We start from the raw sequence: 23,012 nt of genomic DNA, 5'->3' as shown, positions 1-23,012 counted from the left end.
CTATCTTTAATTAACCAAGCAAATCTGTAGTCCACTGCAACTCCAGTGGACTTCAGTGCTTCCCCAGAGACAGAAATTCCCTTCGAAAGAGGCGTCTGTGAGAGTCATACCTTAAGAGCAGACAGCTCTTGACACAGAAACCTGATGCAGAGCTCGTCCGAGCAGAACGGGTATCCTCAGGACACCAACACACACCTGATAGCTCACATTCATCCCACATCTAAACACAACCAATGCCCGAGCACGGGCTTAGTGCTAAACTCTGTGGCCCACCCTAAGGGCAAGGTACTCCCAGTGAACTCCGGGAAGAGCTACCTTTTCTCTCTCCACACCAGACCTCGAGACTGTTAGCTATGTGGAAAAAGACTGAAAGGTCTGTAGGGAGAGTGACAGACTTAATAAGACAAGCACAGTGCTCTGTCCTGCAAAGGAAATCCATGTAGGCAGGTGCCCCAGGACCCTGGCAGCTCTAGAGAGCAGAACCGTGGCAGGAGGGGATCTGCTGTGCAGGGTCGGGACCTCCGCGGTTCCAGCTAAGGCAAGACAGCCACGAGCCCGGGGTGAGCTAAGGATCAGAATACTGCTGACAAGTGTCAGGGATGAAACGCTGAGCCTCGTTGGGATGAGCTCTGCAATCTGCCTCCCTTAAACGCTTTATTTTCTACAGCGGATTTCCAACAGTAGAAGCTTTTACTCGCTCTGCTAGGCAGAGGCTGAACTGCTTTCTTCAAACAGTTTCAAATTCGCCAGCCACGCTCGAAGAACCACCCCTTTTTGCCTTTCTCTTTTCTTTTCGCTCTCTCCGGGCTTCTTGTGAAAGCGACATCCAGTTTCAAGCTATTTAAAAAATATCAAAAAACCCCGGTGGAAAATAATTCGCAGCTGTGATAATATCACATTTTTTAAAATACCATCATATAGTTTTACTTTTAATAATAAAAGATAAAAAAGGGGAGTCTGTGAATAATTAGAGAGTGCAGTCTGAAGCCAGTTACAGTCACTGCAATTGATAATAAACTTAAAGCCCCTTGACAGCAGGTAAATGCTTTGCAACCCTGACCCCCTTCCTCTCACATTACTTAACAACCCTGCAGTTCCAGCATTACATCACCGTCCAAGCGATTGGTTCCTGCATTTTAACTCTCTCCCTGTCTCCTCCGATTAGGAACAACATAATGATGGGGGGGGGGGGGGGACACCAAACGACAACAAACTACCAAACTTCTCTCAAGTTTGCTGTGCTCCTTGTTTGGGTTTGGTCTGGTCTTAAAAACAGTTTCTGCTCCTAAGAGCTGAGGTTACACGCACCAGAAAACAAACTCTGTAGAAGTGGAAAAGAGTGGGAAAGGGGGACTCGGGAAGGGAGGAGGAGAGGAGGAGGAGGAAGGCGAGGAGGGAGGGAAACTATATAGAAATCAGAAAAGGAAAAGAAAATTAAAAACAAACCTCATGGACATCACTGAGCCTGAATTCCCTGCTGAGGTGCAGAACATGAGAGCCCTGGAATGAGTGTATGTAGAACTTGAGCCAAAGCTTAACTAGCCCGAGTGAGTCATATCCTTCCCATTTGATTCCCGTCCAAGCGATGATGTAATGCCCTGGCCCTCTCCCTCGCTCCCGCTCGCTGCACTACCTCCCTCCTCCCCTTTTCTCCTTTTTAGCTCAGTGCTGGTGAAGTCACCATTTAAATCTGGCAGCGCTGAAGCAAAAACTTCAATGTAACCAAAACAGCCCCAGGCCAAGTTCCAGACGTACTGAGACTCGGTGGTGCAATTGCCATTGGAAACGAGTAAACAGAGAAAGAAACAGTGCTGCCTGTGAAGGGCCTGCGCAGCTGCCTGCCGGAGCGTAGGAAAACCCTGGGACCAGGGACGGGGCTGACACGATTGACCGGGGATCACCAGAAGATCCTGCGTCCCTCCAGAACGCCCGCACGGGAAGATGCGGCTATTGGAAAAGGAGGAAGACCGAGCCCGAGTTGCGGAGGGCAGCAGAGAAGCAGGGGAGCAGCGTGTATGGGGGACGAGGGGTCTGGGAGGATGGAGAGCGCTGCTTTGCAGGTTATCCCTTAAAATGGGATTTCTCTGCCTCAGCAGAGCACAGCTGGAATTGAGCCCCAGCTTTTTGAAGGAAAACGACGGAGCTGTTTCTTGCACCGTATTCCTCCATACGCAAACACACAGGTGCAAGGCGGCTTCTTTCCCCTCAACAGAAAAAAGTACCAGGAAAGCCATACGGCACAGCAAGCTTATAACTAACTCACTGCGGTGCTGCTCTTATTGCCTTTCCAGTGTTTCTCTCCCAAGTCTGGGGGGTTTTTTAAGCATAGAGATTGTTTCTAAGTGGAACTTATAATCAACTTTTACGCACGCAGGGATAAGCTATTGTGGTGCAAAGTCCTCTGCCTCATCAAAGTCCTCCTGATGTTAAATGCTACAGTGGTCGTGGCTGAAAAACCTCTCGTGTCCTCCCTCACAGAGGGCTTTCTCACTGTTCATCACTTCCAACTGATTGTAGTCAATGCAGTACCAAGCAGTTGGTCCACAACAGAAGGCAAAGCCTAAGTAATAATAATAATAACAACAATAATAATAATAAATTAAAATGTCTAAGCACTTATAGCATCCCTGAGCAATCCAAAGACTAATAGTTTCAACATCAAACTGCAGATGTTAAGTATTAATGGCACGTGAAACACTGTAGAAGTATTTAAAAGTGTCTCCTTTCTTTATAGATTGAGAACTATTTCACAAAGCCACTTCGCCTCACATCTCAGAGTGAAACTCAGTCTTCCAACACTCAGTGGATGCACTTATGCCCCCCAAATTTAGAAAACAGTAAGAAAACAGCAAAGTCACTGTGCTTTCTTTTCTTCTTTATGATGATGTGAGTCTATGGAGAATCAATTTCTATTGCCTAGCAGCATTTTACCACACTGGGTTTTTTTGGGGGTGAGTTCTTTAATTGATCACAGCAGCAATGCAAGAGAGATTATTGTGAAGTACCAAAGTCTCCTCCTGAGGATACTCCTATGGTTTTAAATTATGCTTAGAATATATTTCTACAGATCAAAACTATTAGCGTCTGTCATGGTTTGGTCTTGAATTCACGTAGATTCAGTCATGAATTCAAATGATGTTTTGTTCAAGATATGTATGATTTTTACAGACAGAATGAGAGGAGGAGAAAACTAAGGGTTTGTCCAATTCAATTAAAAAAAAACAGTTCTCCACAGCAGCCTGACCTGCTGGATGACATCCTCAATTGATATTGATGCTGCAGCCACTCAGAGTGACACCTTTATCAAGCAAGGCAGCTCTGAATTAGAGGTGATCAGCCATAATTATTACTGGCGCCACTGAAGCCTGTGGCTTGACAGCATCAGATGTGGTAGTTATAAAGTTTGGTCCATTGTGTCAATGGCCTGTATAACTCATTTATGTCTGAATGACCAGCTATTGATTTTTTGTCTTCTGTCATGTAATAAAATAAAAGTTAGATCATTCCTAAAGCCCTCTTTTAATTCCAGCCTGGCTGATAGTTTCATTTTAAGCTTACCCCCCCCCCCCCCCTTCTCCCTCTCAATTTAAAAAAATGCAACTTCCACCCCTTTTTCTGTGCATGTCTAAGAGGTCATCTTCCCTCCTTCCTTCTTTTTATTTTGTCTTCTTACATTTACACTGCTGGATTACACAGCTTCTGCTCATTCAGTTATGCCACTGACATTGCTATAAACTTTGTCATGGGCCCAGGACAGATCCCTGGCTCAGAACACAGGAATGTGGCTACAACCAAGCCACGACTTTAAATCTGCAGGTCCAGTTTTGCAAAGAAGGAAGCTGCCAGCTAAAGAGAAAAAGGATTACCCTGAGCAACTCGGGTTACCATGGGTCTGCTTGTGCATATATATCCATTCCTACAGTCTTTGGGCCTCTTCTCACTCTTCTGAAAAACCCACATTTCTACCACCGTAGATATTCAAAGCAAAATGCAACCAAAGAGATGATGCAGGAGCTGCAGGGTAGTTGTCATCCTGAGGCTTTGAACACTTGCTTGGCTGCTGTGCTCTTTCCAAAAGAAAATTTTGTTCACCAGAAGCAATAGCAGATCCACTGCCCATCTGTGAGCATCTTAACCATAATATCACAGGAGTGACTGCATGTGTATGGCAAATGGCTCTTTTAGTTATTACTACTTTCATAGACATAAACTCAGAAGAATGTAACTGCTTTCAAAACAATGTTTTACTGAAGGTATTTTCAGGAGTAAGAGCATTTTCTGAAATGAACAAGAAAGATCAGAGCAGTCTGAGCTGCTAATCATTTCTAAATTACTTATTTATACTGAAGTCCTATTTCAAGAAATAAACTGTTTTAAAACAGACATCATGATCCAAAGGAATTAAAAACTTGTTTGTTCTTGCTGATGGGAAAACAGAAAGTTCTTTCCAGGCAGGTATCTCCAAAGCCTATTGATTTTTTCTTCCCCCTAACAGGAAACACTGTTTTCCCCTTTTCCTTCCTGTGACAGACCAGTTAATGATAAAGAATATCCTGTGCTCAGAGGAAATTCCACTTGTATGCAAGAGCTCACTCTTTATCTGTTTACTTGTCTGTCTTTTCATTCTGCCCCCATTCCAACCCCAGCCTTAAATTTCCATGTTCAACAAGAATAGGGCTGTTGTTATGAGAGTTATGGGATGTTTTAATTCTAATGGGAGTCTTCTTCAAACTAGGGCCCTGGCCAGGACAGTTATGACTCCAGCTTAGCTGTCTAGTTCAGGAATTCTTGCAACACCCTCCCTGCAGAATGTTTCATCCTTGGGGAAAGGGTGGTGGGGCACACCACAGATGTTTGGTGTAACTGAAACTTGACAAAAATCACTGCTTCTGCTGAAAGTTTCCAGTCTCAACAACCAGAAAACTCTGACTTTTAAGAGCCCAAACGTCAGAGTGCACTGGGATTATCCCAAATGCGTATTGTGACAAAGAACTGGGTGTACTGCAGTTGAGATTGTGGATGGACAAATCACAGGTCCTACATGCATTTTAGGTGAGTGTGCCTCATCCAGCCCTTGGGGCTGACTTTTGCCTATGTCAATCAGTGGCCCAAAGCATCAGCAAAGACCATGTGGATGAAAGCAGTATAACCTGATTATTTTTTTCCTCCACTGCTTGGCTCTTAAAGAGGCTTGATTAAGAAAATATTCTGTAATAGTGGTCCTGCACTCAGGAAAGTCTCATTTTCATTCTGACATTAGTTTTCATTTCTAACCCAAGAGCCTTACAGTCCCTGTGGAATTAAAGAGGCCAGATAATTTCAGGGTTAAATAAGCTTTAATGACTATCACATGTATGGAACCTTAAACCCAGTATTAAAAATTATTTTTTTAAAGTGGCATCTCTTCCTTTTTTAATTTAAAATAACCATCCAGGTGGTTTCCTAAGGATTTCTTTGCAAATTGCTTCCAGTGAACCTTTTCAGTTACAGACCACTGCAAACCCATGTGGTGGTATTCAGCATTTAGTTCAACTTGGGTGTCCCATGTTTTTGTAGTGGACAGAAGGACTGTCTGCACAAGTGTCTGCACAGCGAGGCTGTTGGAGAAGGCTAGCTGTCACTAGCAGGGACACAAGAAAGAAAATATCCACAATTTCAGAAGAAACTAAAAGAAAGCAGTGTTAAGAGTGGATTCTTCAAGTTACTCATAAGAAAATGGGGCACATGTTCCCAAGTCACTTTGGTGCTCTAGAAAAAGACATTCTTTGTTTAAGAAGACTCAGATCAAAGCACTCAGCATTGAGCTGTATCAAAGGTTTTCCTGTGAACTCTCCAAGTTGTAATGAAATAAAATATCTGGAAATATCTTTTGTGAGAACTGCCCCAGATTTCTTGAACATAAGCACTATAAGACACTAGAATGGACAAAGCCTAAATGAAACCTGGAACAAAGATCTCCCACTTTCACACACATGCTCAAATGTGCAGCTACACTAGAAACACCTCACTGAAAATATTTAAGGATGAAGAACTGCCAAAATTTGGGTCCAACTTCTCTGGAGACAGAAATGTGCAATGGGCATGATGGCCAGTAGACTTCCCCAAAACATTTTGGCAATGAATCTTCAAGAATGGTCTCAAGATAAGAAATGCTTTCCCATTAACAGTTCTAAGCACGTTAAAGGCACTGGGGATCATGGGGATTTTGTGCTGGGAACACTCAACTACTAGGAATAGAACTGCCTACAAATAGCCATCAGCCAGTGGCAAGTGGCTGACCTGGAAGTGAAGAGCCTTGTATCCAGTTACATATCACTGAATTGTGCAGTGTGAGCAGCCTCCTCTTTATTGGAGCTGTAAACCACAAATACCTAAGACAACAATGTAGCAATTTATGCCAAATAATTAATAATGTTTTAGATTTCTGTAGAACCTTTTACCCTGAAAGATCCCAAAGCATCTTGCAGGCCAGCCACTGAAAGTCATGTGGTACAATTACCCCCAACATGAGAGATCGCAGCCAGCCAGCCAATGGCACAGGAGTGCAGAGGGGAGATGTTGACTAAGGACAGAAGCAAACAGCTGCAATTAGGTAAAAACCATCGTGTAATGTTTACTATTCATGCACAGTGAATATGAGGTTCCCTTGCCCCACTGTGATTCTAATTACTCTAACAGATAATTAGTATGTGCTAGTTAAATTGTGGAGCCACTGCTCTTTTTAGACTTGCTTGAGGAAGCTTTGCCATACATCTACACTAACTATTTTGACTCTAGATCTCAAGTGCCTTAATCTTTAGTCAAAACTCTACAGGCTTTGTCTTGGACACAGTGAAAAGTTTATAACATATAGCTTGCATCTCAAAGATTTTAACAGGTAAAAGGATCTGATTTTGATGCTCTTTCCTCATTTTACTTCTAGCAGACAGAAAAGTAAGCTGAAATAGCAACATTTGGATTAAAAGAGCAAACTTATAATGCTGTAATTAAAAATATGTGCTCTGAAGTGCAGTACAGTAAGCATTGAAAAATAAATAGTACAGCTCTAAAACAAATTTTAGCACTGAACCAAATTTTATTCTGCCCCTAAACTGTCATCTACATGCATTTTTGTTAGCTCTCATCTTTATTTTTCAGCCTGATAGCAATAACTAATATTCTAATGAAACTTTTTTTAAAAATAGGCAAGTATCTGGAACTCAGTTCCAACTGGAAGAGGAGAGTGCTCAGACTCAGGTCAACCTCATTACAGCAGGACAAATTCATAGTGCTATCTGATAAAAACATACACAAGATAACTTGTTTTTAAAGATACGCCCTCTTTTGTTAGTAATCCAGCTGAAAGTACACTATTTCCTCCTTGAAAATGAACAGCTATAACCGTCCACAAGGAAATCTTTTCTGGGCTCTTGCTGAACAAACTGACTTAAGCTTTGGAGTTCCATGAATTACAAGTAGCCCAGTAATTCTGTTGATCCTGGCTCATCCTCACACACAGGCTTTACAGCATTCAATCACTATCAGGATGATGAAAATTCATGATCCAAGAGGTACCATTTTTAACTTGGCTTTATCCAAGAATCTGAATTTAATTTACATCCAGAATCTCGACACCTAAATGCCTGCCTCTTTTTGTGTGAATTAGAATTTTTTAATGTTTCTTAAAAATCACATGGGTCTGCAGCACAGAAACTGAGATGCAGCCACAACCAAGGGCCAGCCTGCAATTCCCTGTTTGCAGTGACTCTTGCTGAAACATAATGTCATGCAAAGTTTCCAGTGTCACAAGTCAGTCATAAAAATTAAAACTCTGTAGTTGGTAACATAAAGCTATTACATGACTAGATGTTTTTAAAGGGAATAATTAATGTATTTTCCTTTTTCTTTTTTAATAGGAGTTAACCAGGAAATCCCATTTCAGTTTCCTTCATAGGAACTTCTCCAGCCATAGATTCATTATCTGATAGATCCTTTCTGAAATCAAGTGAGGTCCATCTGTACCCACTTATGGTTTTAGTATTTACATAGTTGTTTAGTCTTCCAATGCTTTTCTTTTCAAAACGTGGCTATCTATTAACTCCAAACATATTAAAACCAAACAGATGTATTGCAGGCACTCAAATACATCCTTGCAGGACTGACTGGAAAGCATCTGCATTTTACTGACATCAGAGTTACACCACTGGTTTTACTGTGATGATAAATGAAAGAGAAATAATTTCTTAACTTTACTTTCACATTCTGTGGTGCAGGATGCTGCTTTAGTTTCAGCATCAGTTTCTACGAATCAAAACAAAGCTTTTCCATTCTTGTATAAAAAACCCCAAACAAACTCCAGAATGAGAAAGTATCTATACCAACACGCATGTACTCTGAAGTACACAGGGAGCATGCACACATTCCACACAAACTGTTTCTACTAGATTTACACAGTCTTCTGCTTGGATACCCTCAACACTAGCTTGTTCCTGCTGCTGTACAAACCCAAGTGGTCATGCTTGTCCTTAGTGGCTGCAGCCCATGTCAATAAGGCACTTCCATAAATTCTGTATTGGAAAAAGTGCACCTTGTTGAATAATAATCCACACTTCAATTTAAAGAAAAACAAACAAACTAGGTTTTAAAGTTGTTCAAAGAGAAAAAATATATTTATTATGGAAACAGGATAAACAGATTAAAACAATGATGACTAACTCATCCGAGAACCTGCAGAGTTCACTCACAGCCCAAGATAGAACGTAAGTGAACATTTCTGTGATTTAACTGAATAGTTTTGATGCAAGAGAAGCAGCCCTTCAGTCAGTTTCTCCTCTTAGCTGGGATCTGTCCCTTCAGTTTTTAACCTTCCAAACCCTTAGCCTTTATTCTTTCTCTCTTGTCTGCCCAAAACTTTCCCTTTCTTTCCTCCTTCCTACTGTCTTCATTCTTTATGTTCAAGATTCTGTGTGTTAATTATTCTGCATGGAATGCTAACCTGAATTTAGCATGGAAACACTTCAGGGCTTATATATTCTTGCAATTGCTTCATAACCAGAACATATGTCTCACCACCCTGCACGTCAATAGTTGCAACATCATTTTCTCTGGCTTTTACCAGTGTAATTGTACCTCTTTCATATCTGCCCAGGCTTCTGCTTTTTCCCAGCCCTTTCTGCTGAACATGCCAACCCTGTGTGTGTATCCTTTAATCAGCTAAGTTTTCCTCCTGCAACCTTCCACCACCTTCCCTAGAATATTTTCATCAGTATTAAAAGTCAGCTCCAGATGAATCCACCATGCCAGTCTAATACCTCCCATCCCCTCTGGAAAGCCATGTTCCTGATGCAGTGTTATTTACAAGTACTAGTTCCTAGGAAATGAGCAGATCATCACAGAAGCTTGCTGCCACTCCATGACCACTTAACCACAATCCATGAGCCCTCCTCCTACACAGACATTTCCAGAGGATGATCTCCCAGCTTCTTCTTCTGCTTCTAGAAATTTTTATTAGTCCCCCCAGGCACAACCTTGCATTTTTTAATACTGAATTTCATTCCATTGCCATTATTTCAGTACACAAAGCTCATCTATGTTTTTTGGGTTGGTTTTTCTTTTTTGTTCCTTTTGTATGATATCCAGATCCATCTCGGTATTGCCAATGTCTCCAAACCCTGTGTCACCTGCCCTACTTGTTATACTTCCACTACCATCATTAATGATAACACTAAACCAAATCAGGACTATTCTGGATGCTGTGTGGCCCCACAAGCAGCCTCCCCCTGTCTGGCACTTTCCCTTTCAACACCACCCAGTTCTCTCCCCTCCAGCAAACCCCATTTTCAAGCACATCGAGTGAAACCCACCTGTCCTATTTCCTAGGACAGACTCCTCCACATTAGCTGTAGCTGTCAAGCAGTCTGCAGCTGTCAGCAGCTTTTACTGAGTGGGAATTCATTAGAGTGAATAAGAGGACAAAGTTTACCCTTATTTACAGGTTTGCTCTCAGCCCTGCCTAAAATTTCTCTTGGCTGACAGAGTGTGATAAGCAACTTATTGTAAAGTTTTAAAGAGGAAAAATGTTTTAATTACAACGGAGATAAGTAGTTGCATTAATACTACCAGAATATTTAAGCAGTATTTCAGATGTCTGCTGGCACTCAGCACGTTTTAGAGAGGAATTTTACATCTGTGCTCCACAGTCCTGAGAAGCTGCTTGCACTGTGTACCATTTTGCTCCAGTTATGCTTGTTATTAGGCAGTATCATTATGTACAATTTTCAGTGCTCCTAAAAGGGATTTCAATAATGTCACAGGAAAAAATGGATGGTTTGTTTACTTGATTAATGTCGTGATCTGTGATTACAAATCTGTCTACTGTTGCTTTCACAGGAAATTATTTCAAGAACTTCACTTCTGGGTGTTGCTTAACATCCAGCACTGACTCCACTATAAACTCATACACATGATTTATCTGGTGGCCAGCATGTGTGGGAGGAAAGATCTAGGAGTCTGACAAAACTCCTCACTCCCTCTAACTTTCAGGCCATCAGATGTAGAAATCTAGGTTATTGCACTTCTAAGCCTGTTTGTAAATCTTCAGCCAACGCAAACAATTAATATTGAGCTAAGTGGGTGCAAAATGAAAGTGATTAGGCACATCTTTTTTTAAAAAAAATTATATGCACATATTTTACTAGCTTTAAATGTTAAACCAGCTGATTACATCATACCAACACAGTAAAAATTACTCCAAGGTAACCTAGGAAACTGTTTTTACTAAATAACAACTGAGTCCCTTCATTAAATCTCAATTCACACAGAACACAAGTTTAGCTGAGTCTCCCTTCCCAGCGATCTCATGCCGTTTGCTCAGAGCGGCTGGGATGCTCTTGCTGTCGGTTCGTAGGGCAAAGCTCTCTGGAGACTGCAGCGAGGCTCTCTCAGATGAGGGGCCCTTGTCTGTTGGATGTGCTATTCTTGGTGGCTTGCCAGCAGCCTCAAATTTGGCAAGGTTCAGAGCACAAGCTACAGTCTGGTTGCTTGATTATCATGAATGTTATTATTTTTATTGGTCAGTTAATATGTCTTCACTTTCTCGTATTTTTATTTTGCTTTGATTTACCCGTGTTGGCTATTCTGTGTCTCCAGCCTAAGGACACATAAAGATGGGCAGCCCTTGCAGCCATCACATAACTTTTACCTGGGACAGCTTATAAGATTCTTGGTCCTCTATATTTTGGAGTCAAGTCAGAAAATCTCTATTCAGTTGCATCTCATTCCTTAGCTGGTCAGCATTTCCATAGTGCTCAAACAAAAACATATTAAATACTTGCAAGTACTGTAAAAGAAATGCAAGCTGCAGCTACCAAAAAGCAGCTCCAAGGATTTAGTCAATCGAGAGCCAATCAGGTAAACACAAAGGAAAACCAGGATTAATTCTAGGTTGTGACTGTTTTGATTTCACCTGCCTCACTGCTGTGCTCATAATACCCATATGTAGGGGCTTACCTCTCACAAACACATACCTAGATAACATAAATTATCATACAGAAAGCATTATGCATATATAATAAATGTGATTATGTAAAAAGATAAAGCTGACTTTTTTAAAAGATGCAGGATGAATGACATGAAAACTTATGTTGACAGTTGTATCTTCATTTTCATTCTCTCTCCCTTTTTTAGTTACTTTTAAAAACTTCCAAAACTTTCCCTTTTTAGGCTGAAATACTGCAGGCCTGGTCTTTGCCAGATAATGAATATCTTAAAAAATATTTCCTTAAACCATTTTGTCTGTCTTTTATAAGGATAGCAAAATGTGTAAAAAGTTGTACAGTCAGAAATCCTGGGAACAAAGTTGAACTTTGCCATGAAAGCAATCCACTAAAAAAAATGCTTAAAAGGGCATTGATAAAAATTAGATTTTATTTGGTGAAGCCCTTGGAAGTTTTGTTTTGTTCAGGCCAATTATATTTTCCCCAAGTTTTCTTGCTAAGCTTGAAATCATGCACCTAAGGAAAACAACTCCATTTTTCATTTCAGCTAACCTGGCTTCTATAAAAAATTATAGAAAGAGAAAGGTCTGTAAAGTGCAGAGTGCTAGTGAATTTAGAAACAAGCATGGTTGAGAGACAGGTTGATATACTGTCTGAAACACAGCTCAGCCTGTTCCCAAGAAATGTTTTCATATAAGAGCTTTCTGGTTTGTCTTCTTCACACATATATTTGATCTAATCTGTTGGCTCTCCTGGTCTATGATGCCAATTTTATTCTTCCTGTTCTCACTTACTCGGCCTACTCTAGTCTACATTTGTGACCTTTGTAGTCCTTCTGCTCCCTTCCACCCCATCTCTTCCCTTGAGATAAGGCTCCTTGAAGTCTCATTCTTCTTTTTCCTGAGCAAAACCTCCCAACTTAGTTCACCAAACCACTGCTCTGCTTTTTACAAATCCCACCCAAGTCACATCTTTCATATTGCCTCTCTGCATTGAGTTAATAAGAAGTAAAACCAGCACAAGGAAACATCTGAGTTATCTTCTCTGCTTAAACATATTTCCATTGAGCTAAGCTTTCTTTCCTGTATAAAAATCTGCTCTGCCTCAATAGTCTTGCCTCTCACTAAGTAGTCTTGCAAACAAAATTATAACATTTGGAAGCAGCCAGGTCCACTGTAATTTCACAGACTGCTTTTTAAAAAAGCTTACTTTTAGCATGTGCCAGGTAGCATTGTAGGCAGCAGGCAGAAAATGGACTGAAGGGTCACAGAAGGCAGGTAAATAGAAAAAAAATACATGGATCCCTTTTTCATCAGAATAGTTTTAATGACTGATAAAATTAATATGTTTTACAGTCTAAACTGTTACTAAAAATGTTTTTCAAACATTTACCACAAGGTGCCAGCAGTTCTTTAATACTTTTTTATTTTCAATTCCTGCTGTATACACTCAGAGCAGGGGTACAATGAGGCAAAGACTGCAGACAGGGAAGTCATAAGAGGTATTAATGCCAGGATCAGAGACTCTTCGTAGAAAACAAGACATGTATTAGGGCTAGTACCTATACTAGTACCTTTCAAAGAACACAAAAAAAATTAATGTCAAGTTTAGTAATTTGGACAGAGGTTTAAAGTATGCTAGTTTGTAGTTGCTTGGGGTTTATCTGTACTTTTGAAACCAAACCGACTGTAATAGTCCACCCTATAGTGAGGATACTCAGCTACCAGTGTCTGTTTTGCCTGACTCTTATCCCCTGCAAAAGTTAGAGAGAGGGAGCAAATACCTCCTACAATGTAGCAGCATCCACTCTCTTAAGATTATAACTCTTCCTAATATTGGGAGACTTGTACAGTACTGCTGTAAGCTACCTACCAGAGGGGGGGCATGTTGCCTAGAATGAGAAAATGAGGTGTGTTAATGCAAAGACATCTACCATTTGTGAATTTATGAATAATAAAATATCAATAAGGACTTACTGCAGTCAAGTGGAATTGCATTCCAATTAATGTTAGCTGTACAGTGTTTACCCTAGTACTCACTTCTATTAAACAACCATGTTGATGAAATTTAGCAACATTTAAGTATCAAAGCCAGACTTTCAACAGTTAAATCAGAGTAATTCAGAACTGAAACAGCAGAACTTAAGAGAGGCTGCCTTCCTGCTCTGTTTTATTACATTTTCAATGTCACAGCTATATGTGAATGGTTATTATAAAAATTACCTCAAAGTATACATACATGTTATATACACTCCATTAAGTCTTAATATTTTATACATATGCAGCTCTTTCCACTCAGAAAGGCTCACAAAGCAATTTACAAACAATATATGCAGAACTAACTTGAGACATTTAATGCAATATGGTCTCCCTTCATAGAGATACATGACTAAACATCCCCAATGAGTAATATGGCCAGCAGCCATAACAGCCTCAGGCTGTGATCTGGTCTGCTCTCATAAGCTAAACAGGGTTGGTCTTGGCCAAATGCATTTGGGAGCCCTCCAAGGAAATCCCAGGGTGCTTCAGGAAGCAGAGCTGGTGATTCAGTAGGTGGCACACTTCCCCTGGAGTCAGCTCTGAACCAACCACTCCAGCGGAAACCTTGGTAGGTGCAACACCATTAACCAAATGGGATTTCAGGCAGGATCCTCAGCTGAGACAGGTCATTTGTCACACTGTCATGATTTACTAGTGATGCTATGGATTCTGCAATTAAAAACAAAGAAGTCGCTGCTGCTGAGCAATCCCCTCTGCAGAGTTCCCTTAGTTTGGATAAGCTGAAAGAATTTATTTCTAGCTTTTTCAGTGGCAAACGTGTTTCAGATGGGAACAATCTCTAAGTGTTGCAGGACATTTTGGTCTTCACCAACAGCAAGTGAATTTTTTATTTCCTACCCAAATTTTTGAATATGGGTGTATGAATCCTTTCCTTTGCTTCAGTATGTTCAATTGAAAGTACCACATCCACTTTTAGGTACTGTTCCTAGCTACAGGGGGATCAGGGAGAGGAGAAGCCTTTGGACAGCTGGAGAAATACTTTGAAGTCTAGAAGATGATGAAGGATGGACTGAGCAACCTGGTTGTTCTATTGAAGACAAGGCAGAAGGTGGACATAATACATTTTTAAATACACAGCAGGCTGCTGGAGACAGAAAGAAGAAATAATATCTCTCTCCATTTCTATATTAGGTAGAATCAAAAATAAAAGGATCTTTTGCTTTTGCATCAGGGAGGGCTTGGGATGGGCCTGAAAGAAAAACTTGTCTCAAAGTGAACAGAGTTAAGCACAGCAATAGGATGTGTGCTCTGCATTTCTGGAGGTTGTCAAAAACACATTAAAGATATTTCTGTCAGAAATGATGTAGATGTTACTTAATCCTACTTTGGGCAGAGCACTGGATGAACACTTGAAGTTCCCTCCAGCCATATAGCTCAATAATTCCATAATTTTTATGAAAGCAAAAGATTTATAGCTTGGGGATTACAGACTTCTTCCTATTTATATTAACTTTAAAACAATAATTCCACCCCACCAACAAAAAGCCTAAAACACATGACATTAAATAGGCTTAAAAAACAGTGCCACAGTTTTAGGGGGATGACTGCAAAAATTACCCATTCTTAAGATTTCTTAGCAAAATTAGTTTTGTGATCTTGCTCACTTGGCTCCTTTTTTACATAGATGTAAACAGAGTTTCCCACCATTCTTTCCTCAAGAAGTCACAGAGAAGATCTGAGTTTCACATTTACATCAATAAACAATGCTGCAAACTATGAAAACCTTATTAATGCTTGTGGAAGTGTCAGATCCTTTTTTATTTAAAGAAGAAAAAGGGAAAAGTAGGGGGAAAGAGGAAAAGGAAGACATTTCCCAATGTTTATGTATGACCTCAAGAAACACACCAACTTTTCCTGGAGGTTTTCTCATCAGCTGGTACCTGTTTAGCTGCTGAGTTCAGGGCAGTTTGGATCTCCCCCCTGGAGCGTAAATTACAGTGCCGGTGTTAGCTGATAACCCTTTCTGCTGACGGGGCCTCTTGCACCCTGCATTAAAAAAGCTAAGGATGAACATAGTCCTGGAAAACGCATTGCTAAAGTCCAGGTTAAACTACCTTGAAACTATCCTTCCTTTCTCTGTTGATGCTTTTTTTGTTCTCTTTTGAACAAAGACAAAAAGAGTAAAAAGCTACTCAGTAATAAGGATGATCTGGGGAAAAAGTTTTTGCCAAGTTATTTTGTAGGGAAAGCCGTGTGGTTTGATTGCTGTCATGTTAGAGAGAGATGAAGAGGCAGCATGTAAATGTAATAAGAAGAAAGGTTTAACACAGCCTGAGCAGTACTGGCATGTGGCCCTGAGAAAAAACATGCTCTTGGGTTGGGATGTTGAGTACAGGGGTCTGGGGCTGCAGAAGGGAAGACATCCTTGGTCCTTTGATTGCTCCCCGTGCTCATGCGAAAAGGACCTAATTTCCTGCAATAAATACATACACTTCAGAATATTCCTGATCCCTTCAACAAGTCCTTTTCTAATTCCCAACTACAGCACAGCCTTCCTGGTTTTGCTTGGCAACCCATGGCAAAGCAGAAATAAATCCTGAATGTCAGTATTTTTTTTTCTTTTTTTTATAAACATAACCTTAAAATAAGTATTTTCTAAAATTTAGGAAAACAGTTTCAAAATGCGTATAGGACAACATGTATCTGCTAATCTCCTTTGTTAGTTTGTAGGCATGCAGTCTTATTTGTTAGAGAAATAGCCTCACAGGAGAAAGCATAGTATATTCTTCAATGAATGGCTCTTAACTAAGATTTACAGTAGACAGATTACAAGTTTACTTTCTCCACAGAATGAAACAAAGAACGGAGCTCTTCTAAACAAAATATTCAAACAACTCAAGAGCGTAAAGAAAGAAAAGTCTCTCTTCTTGGCTAGACAGTTTTGATACCTTAATGATTGTAACATTTTAACAGCTGTGGGAAAACTGACATTAAAAAAACACTCAGACCAGAAACATGGTCTGTGTACAACATCTTTGAGCTCCTATATTTTATTAGCAATTTGGATTCATTACTGTTTTAAGGAGGAAGGAAGGGAGGTAGATGTTCCTGAGAGCTGTTTCTCTAAATGTATTAACCAGAGATTTCCAAGCACGATTTAATATAACACAGCTCAATCCTCAAAAACTGGCAAAGGGGTGAGATGTCACCATTTATCCCTTCATTGAAATTCATGCTCTAACACAAGAGGTCAAAGCAGGTATTCGAGCAATCTTCCTTATGAAAATGAGATAACCTTCCTTCATCCCAAAGCCCGCTCTGATCTCGCCCCTCCCTTCCAGCCCGATGCTAGGCAGCAGCTCACGGGTACCACACTGTCACCTTCTTTGTGAATTATGATGCTCTGAAGGAGCGCTGTAGTATTTAATAGCCTGAGATCACAGGCTCTCCTGACACAGTACTTAACCAGGTTCTGCCTTCCTTTCAGTGCACTCATTATTTGCACATGGTCTATGACATCCAGGAAGAATATGTTATCACACACATCCTCTCTTTTCCCACTGTTTGCTCTTCCATTATATTTATCTCCTCTACCTAACAGGTTCTTCACTATGCTGACAATATAAAAAAAAAAAAAAAAAACCCAACCAAAAAAAACCCAAACACAACCAACAAGAGCATTAGCACAGATTTGGGAGGCTGTGTTCACTGATCTTTTAGGAATCCTAAGGTGCCCTTTAGGATTCAAAACAAACACCAAAGCCTTAAAATTACATATTCTGAAGCTCAACAGCCACCTCCTCATTATACCATTAGAAATCCCTCAAAGTCTTCTGTCCAGACTTCATCAGTCTCAACTAGTCAGACCTCAGGGTGGAGAAATGGACATGATGACTGTTCAGAAGTATTGCACAGGGAGACACTGAGAGAATGTCTTGTGGTAAGAGAGTTTTAGGGGAGTAATTCTGCGTAATTACAGACATATTGAAGCTGTGCTTTTGGGAGTGATATAAACAAGGTAGTTAACAAGCTGAGACACAAAATGCACTTCTTTTGCCCTTGTAGACTCTGAGATCCCAAATTTGCTACACTTAAAAGGGGTTGTTCTATTTTTAACAACATTTTTCTCCTCATTAGAATAGGACTAAATAGAAAAATGTTATTCTATTATTTGAATATATTATAAATTCATTTTTTCCCTAGAAGAAAGTCCAGCAATGATTCTTCTGAGTAAGTCGGACAGCTAACACAGAAAAATACTCTCCTTTTAATAACAGTTTACATTCAAACCATGGGTATCATATCCTCTTGTGCTGATCAGAGATCTCTTCAGGGAAGACCACAGGTCTGGATCAAGCAGAATTGGTGAAGCTCTGAGTGGGACAGTCCTTAAAAACAGCCTTAGGAGATAGCCCACGTCCAGAGGAACATCGTCTCAGGTTGGCAAAACATGTATGGATCAACAAACTCACTTATTTTTCATAATATAAATGTCAGCTCCTGTGTCAATGGTAATTTAGGTAGTTACATTCAGCTTCTTTCAGAATTATTTTCAGTGAGACTGTATACAGTGTTAAACTTCTAATGGATGCTAGATGCTTAAATACCTGAAATGGTGAGCTCTTAATACCAGGGGGAAGTTCTACAACTAAAGCAGTGAATAAAACAAGTATTCCTACATTTTTCCACATTGTCTTCTTTTTGTGTGCATGCCCACTCTCCCTCAAAAGAATGCATTTTTGTAAATGAGAAATGTTTACTCCTTTGACTTCAACATTTATCCCCAAATTAGGAAGCGGATGTAAGATCAGACATATGGACCATTATTTTAAATCTTCCTCTACAGCTTCAAATCAGCAGGAAGGAGTGTTTCACAGCAGCCCTCCCCACAAACCTCCATCACACACCTGACTAGCATCTGCTTCAGTAGCCTACAGAGCAAAGAAACAAATGACTTCGATAGGGCATCAGACTTACAGCTCCTCACAAAGCCTCTCTTACCGCTCTCAGCCCTGCTGAGTGGCATTACAAAGTCCACTTCCCCTGCTTCAATGCTAAAACATTTTCTCCTTCACTAATAGCCAGAGAGACCTTAAGTGTCATGCTCAAATTGCCCTAATCTCCTCTGCTCTCACCCTTTAAAATTACTGCTAGTGGTTGGCCCCTGGCAACACAACAGCATTTTAACTCAAACTTCCATGCAATAAATAGCTCAGGTTTCCTTTAAAAGGAACACATACACACAACAGACTAGGGGTGCACAGAAGTTTTATGCATCTAGCAGTTTTTACATATTCCACTGTTATTCATTTAAGGCTGACCAAGTGGTCCTCAGGGGATGGCATGCACAAGCATAACATTATAAGTGTTAATAGGAAACGGATCTGAACAAAGAACCGCATTTCCCCATTATATTGTGTTTCTGCTTTAGTACATCATGTTAGTTTCCTTCACAGCTGGCTGGTTTGCCTGTTGTTTCAGGGACAACTATCATTTGCTTATAACTTTCCTTTTTTTCACTGTATTTTATATGCATGTATCGGCATGTGGGATTCTTGCTGGGATTTTAATATAAATGGCTTATCTTATAACACGTTTTTGAAAGCTCTTAACAAAAAATGGGTAGCAATTCCAAAATAAAAACAGAAATATATGACCTGTGCTGCCATGTTAGAGAAAAGAATAAAGTCCAGTCAGTTTTCTGTGACCAGAAAAATAAATCGATTAGTTGGTTTTTAATATAACAAAATAATCAGAAGGGTGCAAGGCAAATTCTTGCTATTTTTATAAACCCAAACTCGCTGCAGTAATATTCTGTTGTTTATGCACCCTTGAACTAATTTCCTCCCTCTCAAAATGTATGCAATTTGTCCTGCAGAATATCTTTAGCCTTCCAGTGATGGGGGGAAAGAAATCCTCAAAATAAGCCGAAAGAGCACCAGAACATGCACTTTTTGAACTGCCTTGTAGAAAGTCAGACTAAATCTGTGGAAGTGGTTTTAGAGACACCAAAGCAGCCAGGCAGGCAGGCATGCCCCTGGTGCTCCTGTGGTTGTGAGATCAGTCACTTGTGCAAGCACTGATGGAGTCCGTGCACAGGAACAACACTGCCTGCTCCTTCTCCAAAATGCGAATGGGGCACAAGCCTAAATTGCTTGCACATGGATGAAAAGCCTAAGACAGATGTACAGGACCAACTGTATATTGACAAATCCATGACTATGTTTCCATACTTCAATATATGATGTCTCTGTTAAAGAAAAAAAAAAAAACACCACCTTTTTTTTTTTCAACTCTAATATTCTTGCACTGGCTGGTTTTTCAAGAAATAGGTACCACCCTTTCCCACTGCACTCTGCAGTGAAGTTACACCCAGAGCATGACGTGACTGCAATAACTTACTCCCAAACATATGCCATGTCAATGTGCAACTTGGAAGAGAGAAAGGTCTTCCTTATACTCAGAGTCTGGCTAACTAAATAACTAACATTTGTAACACCACGTTTGTAGTAACACATTTGTAGCACCACATTTTCACAGAAGAAAGATTTATTTCAGCCTCTACAAAAGCTCCACCAGCGACAACTCCCAGGCTCTTCAAAGCAACATTCAATCTCTCAGCTCTGTTTCAGCTTCTTTAATACTCCGTAAAGTCCAAGGTGTATACTTCACACATTCCTTGCTCCTAAAGTTCTATTTCCTAAATAAGGTATGACTCAGGATGACAGCTTGTAGAAATCACTTTAGGGTAAATTTCCCTTTTAAGGAAGCATCTTAGCCACTCCTTTTATCCTCATAATATGTACATCCCATCCCTTCAGGCAACATTTCTCATCAGCAGTGTTTCCCATTCCTCACATCTGCTCCTGAAAGAAATCCCAGCCACATCAATCAGCCTCATACATGCATAGACTAGGCAAAACCATTTGTTGTGCTTACTGAGCATTTTATCAGGAAAGATACTGAGTTATCAGAAAAAGATATTAAGCTAGAAAAATAAGCATTTCATCCTCACTGTCCACTAGACACCATGGAGTCTGTCCCTGATCTCTAAAGAACCCATGCCAATATTTATAACTGCATGGGTAAGGGATGGTTAAAAACATTTTACTAAATTTGGGGAGAGGAAAGAACCTTTGAAAAACTAGAACTTTTGTACTTTCCCATTTTCAAATAAAAAGTTTGCTTTCCGCAAGAACATCCTGATTTATTTCCCCAACCCACAGGAAACTGACACTGCAAAACTGTTGGGTATTGAATGAGAAGTCAGATATTCCCCACTGAAATTTTTGGCTTGATTTTATTCCTGAGCAAAATATACTTTTTTATTAGAAATAAACCACATGGTTACACCACCCTCCTGAGACAGCCTGGCTGATACCACAGCTCAGATCCAGCTCAGGAAACTAGGCTCTCTGGAATAAGTTCTTCTAAAATTTCTATTAGCTATTACTTGGATACACTATTACCTGTCATGCATGCTACTTTGGAGCATTTGTGATGTTAATAGTGATACTATCACAGGGCTTGCAGCAAAAAATTGTTCATATTTCAATGTCAAAGAGATCTTACAGTAACCATGCAAAGCTAAGCTGCATTTTAAAAAGTATGTAGATACCCAAAGTATATAGTACAAGTACATGAAAAGTAGAGTAGAAATTTGCACTCAAATCAGCCAAAATAATTTTTTTTCTTTTAATATCTGCCATCCATTACACTAGCAAGTAATCTTTACATCTGATGGTTTGATTATGGTGGGTTTTTTTTTAAATGCACTTATTTTTAAAAGGGCTGACATAAAGCTTGCTTAATTACTGGTGGAATGATTCTAGAGTTCACTATGATTTCAGTGAACTACAGAATGGAAAAAGAAGTGTTTTATAGACCTTTCTGAGTCCCTGCAACCTCTCAGAGCAGCTATTTATCTGCCTGCCTCAAAAGACATTCAAGCTGTGGTGGTCATTTTCAGCTGCTTGAGACACTTCATATTATAAAGAATAAATAGCCAGGGAGCAAGAGGTTAGTGGAAAGAGGTGGCAGTCAATATTCTTCCTCTTTTTCATGATTTAGTCAGCTAAAGGACCAGGTAAAATAGTTAAGGAGATGACATGGTATGCAGTGCCTTGCTCAATATTCTGGCAGCTAAGCCCAGACTGTGTGGGTGAGGACTACAGCAGAAGTGACTTCAGCCCACCCTTAACTGCAAACTGTACAATAATCTCACTGAAGCCACACGATCTTGAATTTACCTGTAAAAACAGTCTTCACGGCAGAAAATTTAAAGGACAGTGGCAAGTCAGTTAGGAAAGAATGCTTTGGGAAAATGGGTAAGTCTTTGTCTATTTATCACTACACTTAATTAATTGTAATTTTTGGAGGAGTCATAAGAATGTAAGTTAGGCAGCAGCTTTTTCAGAAACAAAAAAATCTAAGAGATCAAATTTAGAGATGTTTAACTTTCTGTGTAAGAGCAATTGACTGAAGTCACTCATGAGATGTCTAGACAGAATCACAAGTTTGACAATAAGATTTGATACCCTCACACCCCAGGCATTATAGAATCAAAATCCTTTCTGCAAGTCCTCTGAACTTCATACATTTCTCAGATTCAGCATTATAAATTCTCAAAAAGTTTCTCACCTTACAGGACATAATATGAGCTAAACTGAGCATAAAATCTCATTGATACATTTTCAATGGGCCTTGGTACCTGCTTTAAAAATCTGACCAGAGCTTTGGTAAATGTTCTCAGACACTTTGCAATGTAGCAATGATACTTCAGGAGAAAAGCTGTAGGGAAGAAACGCAATTACAAACCCTCCATGCCATACTCAGTAAATTTTCAGATTTGAGTTTCCTACAACTTGTATGTTTATAAGGCAAAAAGACCCAAACATATTTATTTTAACAATATGCCTGAGTTTCTACAGTGGTAATTATCTCTAGTTTTATGATATGCCAACAGCACCGATATGCCGCTTTCCCTACAAGCATCTCTGTAGCTCCTCAAACCAGTACCTGGTTTTGCCTTCCTAACACATTACCTCTTTTTACCCCTGTGACTCAGAAAGAAGTGATATCATTTCACATGATGCCCGAGGACAAACTATGCAGATTACTTTTTTCAAAAGCATCTCCTGTGACAATGCTCATCACAGCTATAAGATACATAAACACCACCACATGCTAAGAATGTATGCTAATTATTCCCAGTGAGTTCTGTTGGTTTTGTGTCACACACAGCATATGTTATGGGGTCTTTAGGATAGGGGCTGTCTACATCATGTGTTTTCTACAACACTACACACTCATGGTGTTTAGTAAATTAGCAATGTTTACATTTAAAATTTGTTAACCAGAACTGCTCTGCTTTAAGAGACAGTAAACACAGAACTTGGTGCATAATTTTGACCCTCAAAGTCTACACAGAAAAGTAACGACTCTTTTGTGAATATATGTATGCCCTGAAGAAAAACACATGCATACCAGAATTTAATTTGCTCTTGACTATCAGTCCCTACAGTTGATTTTCCCATAC

The 23,012-nt window shown here is 39.9% G+C and overlaps 1 protein-coding gene across 2 annotated transcripts in view; it reads right to left on the bottom strand.

Moving 5' to 3' along the window:
- Positions 1-23,012, bottom strand: part of CREB5 (cAMP responsive element binding protein 5) — a gene marked incomplete at its 5' end in the record, with an annotated part of 209,071 nt that overhangs the window by 95,397 nt on the left and 90,662 nt on the right. The window contains one exon of one of the 2 annotated variants that reach the window (XM_082277866.1): positions 1,447-1,493. The exons of the other annotated variant lie outside the window; for it this stretch is intronic. Within the exon in view, the coding sequence (XP_082133992.1) occupies positions 1,447-1,493 (47 nt within the window). Of the gene's footprint in view, positions 1-1,446; positions 1,494-23,012 lie in introns of those variants that run through there. 2 annotated transcript variants of the gene reach the window in all.

This window comes from Coloeus monedula (genome assembly GCF_965178545.1).
Source record: "Coloeus monedula genome assembly, chromosome: 1".
In the NCBI taxonomy this organism is placed as follows: Eukaryota; Metazoa; Chordata; class Aves; order Passeriformes; family Corvidae; genus Coloeus; species Coloeus monedula.
This window is presented reverse-complemented; position numbering and strand designations above follow the sequence as displayed.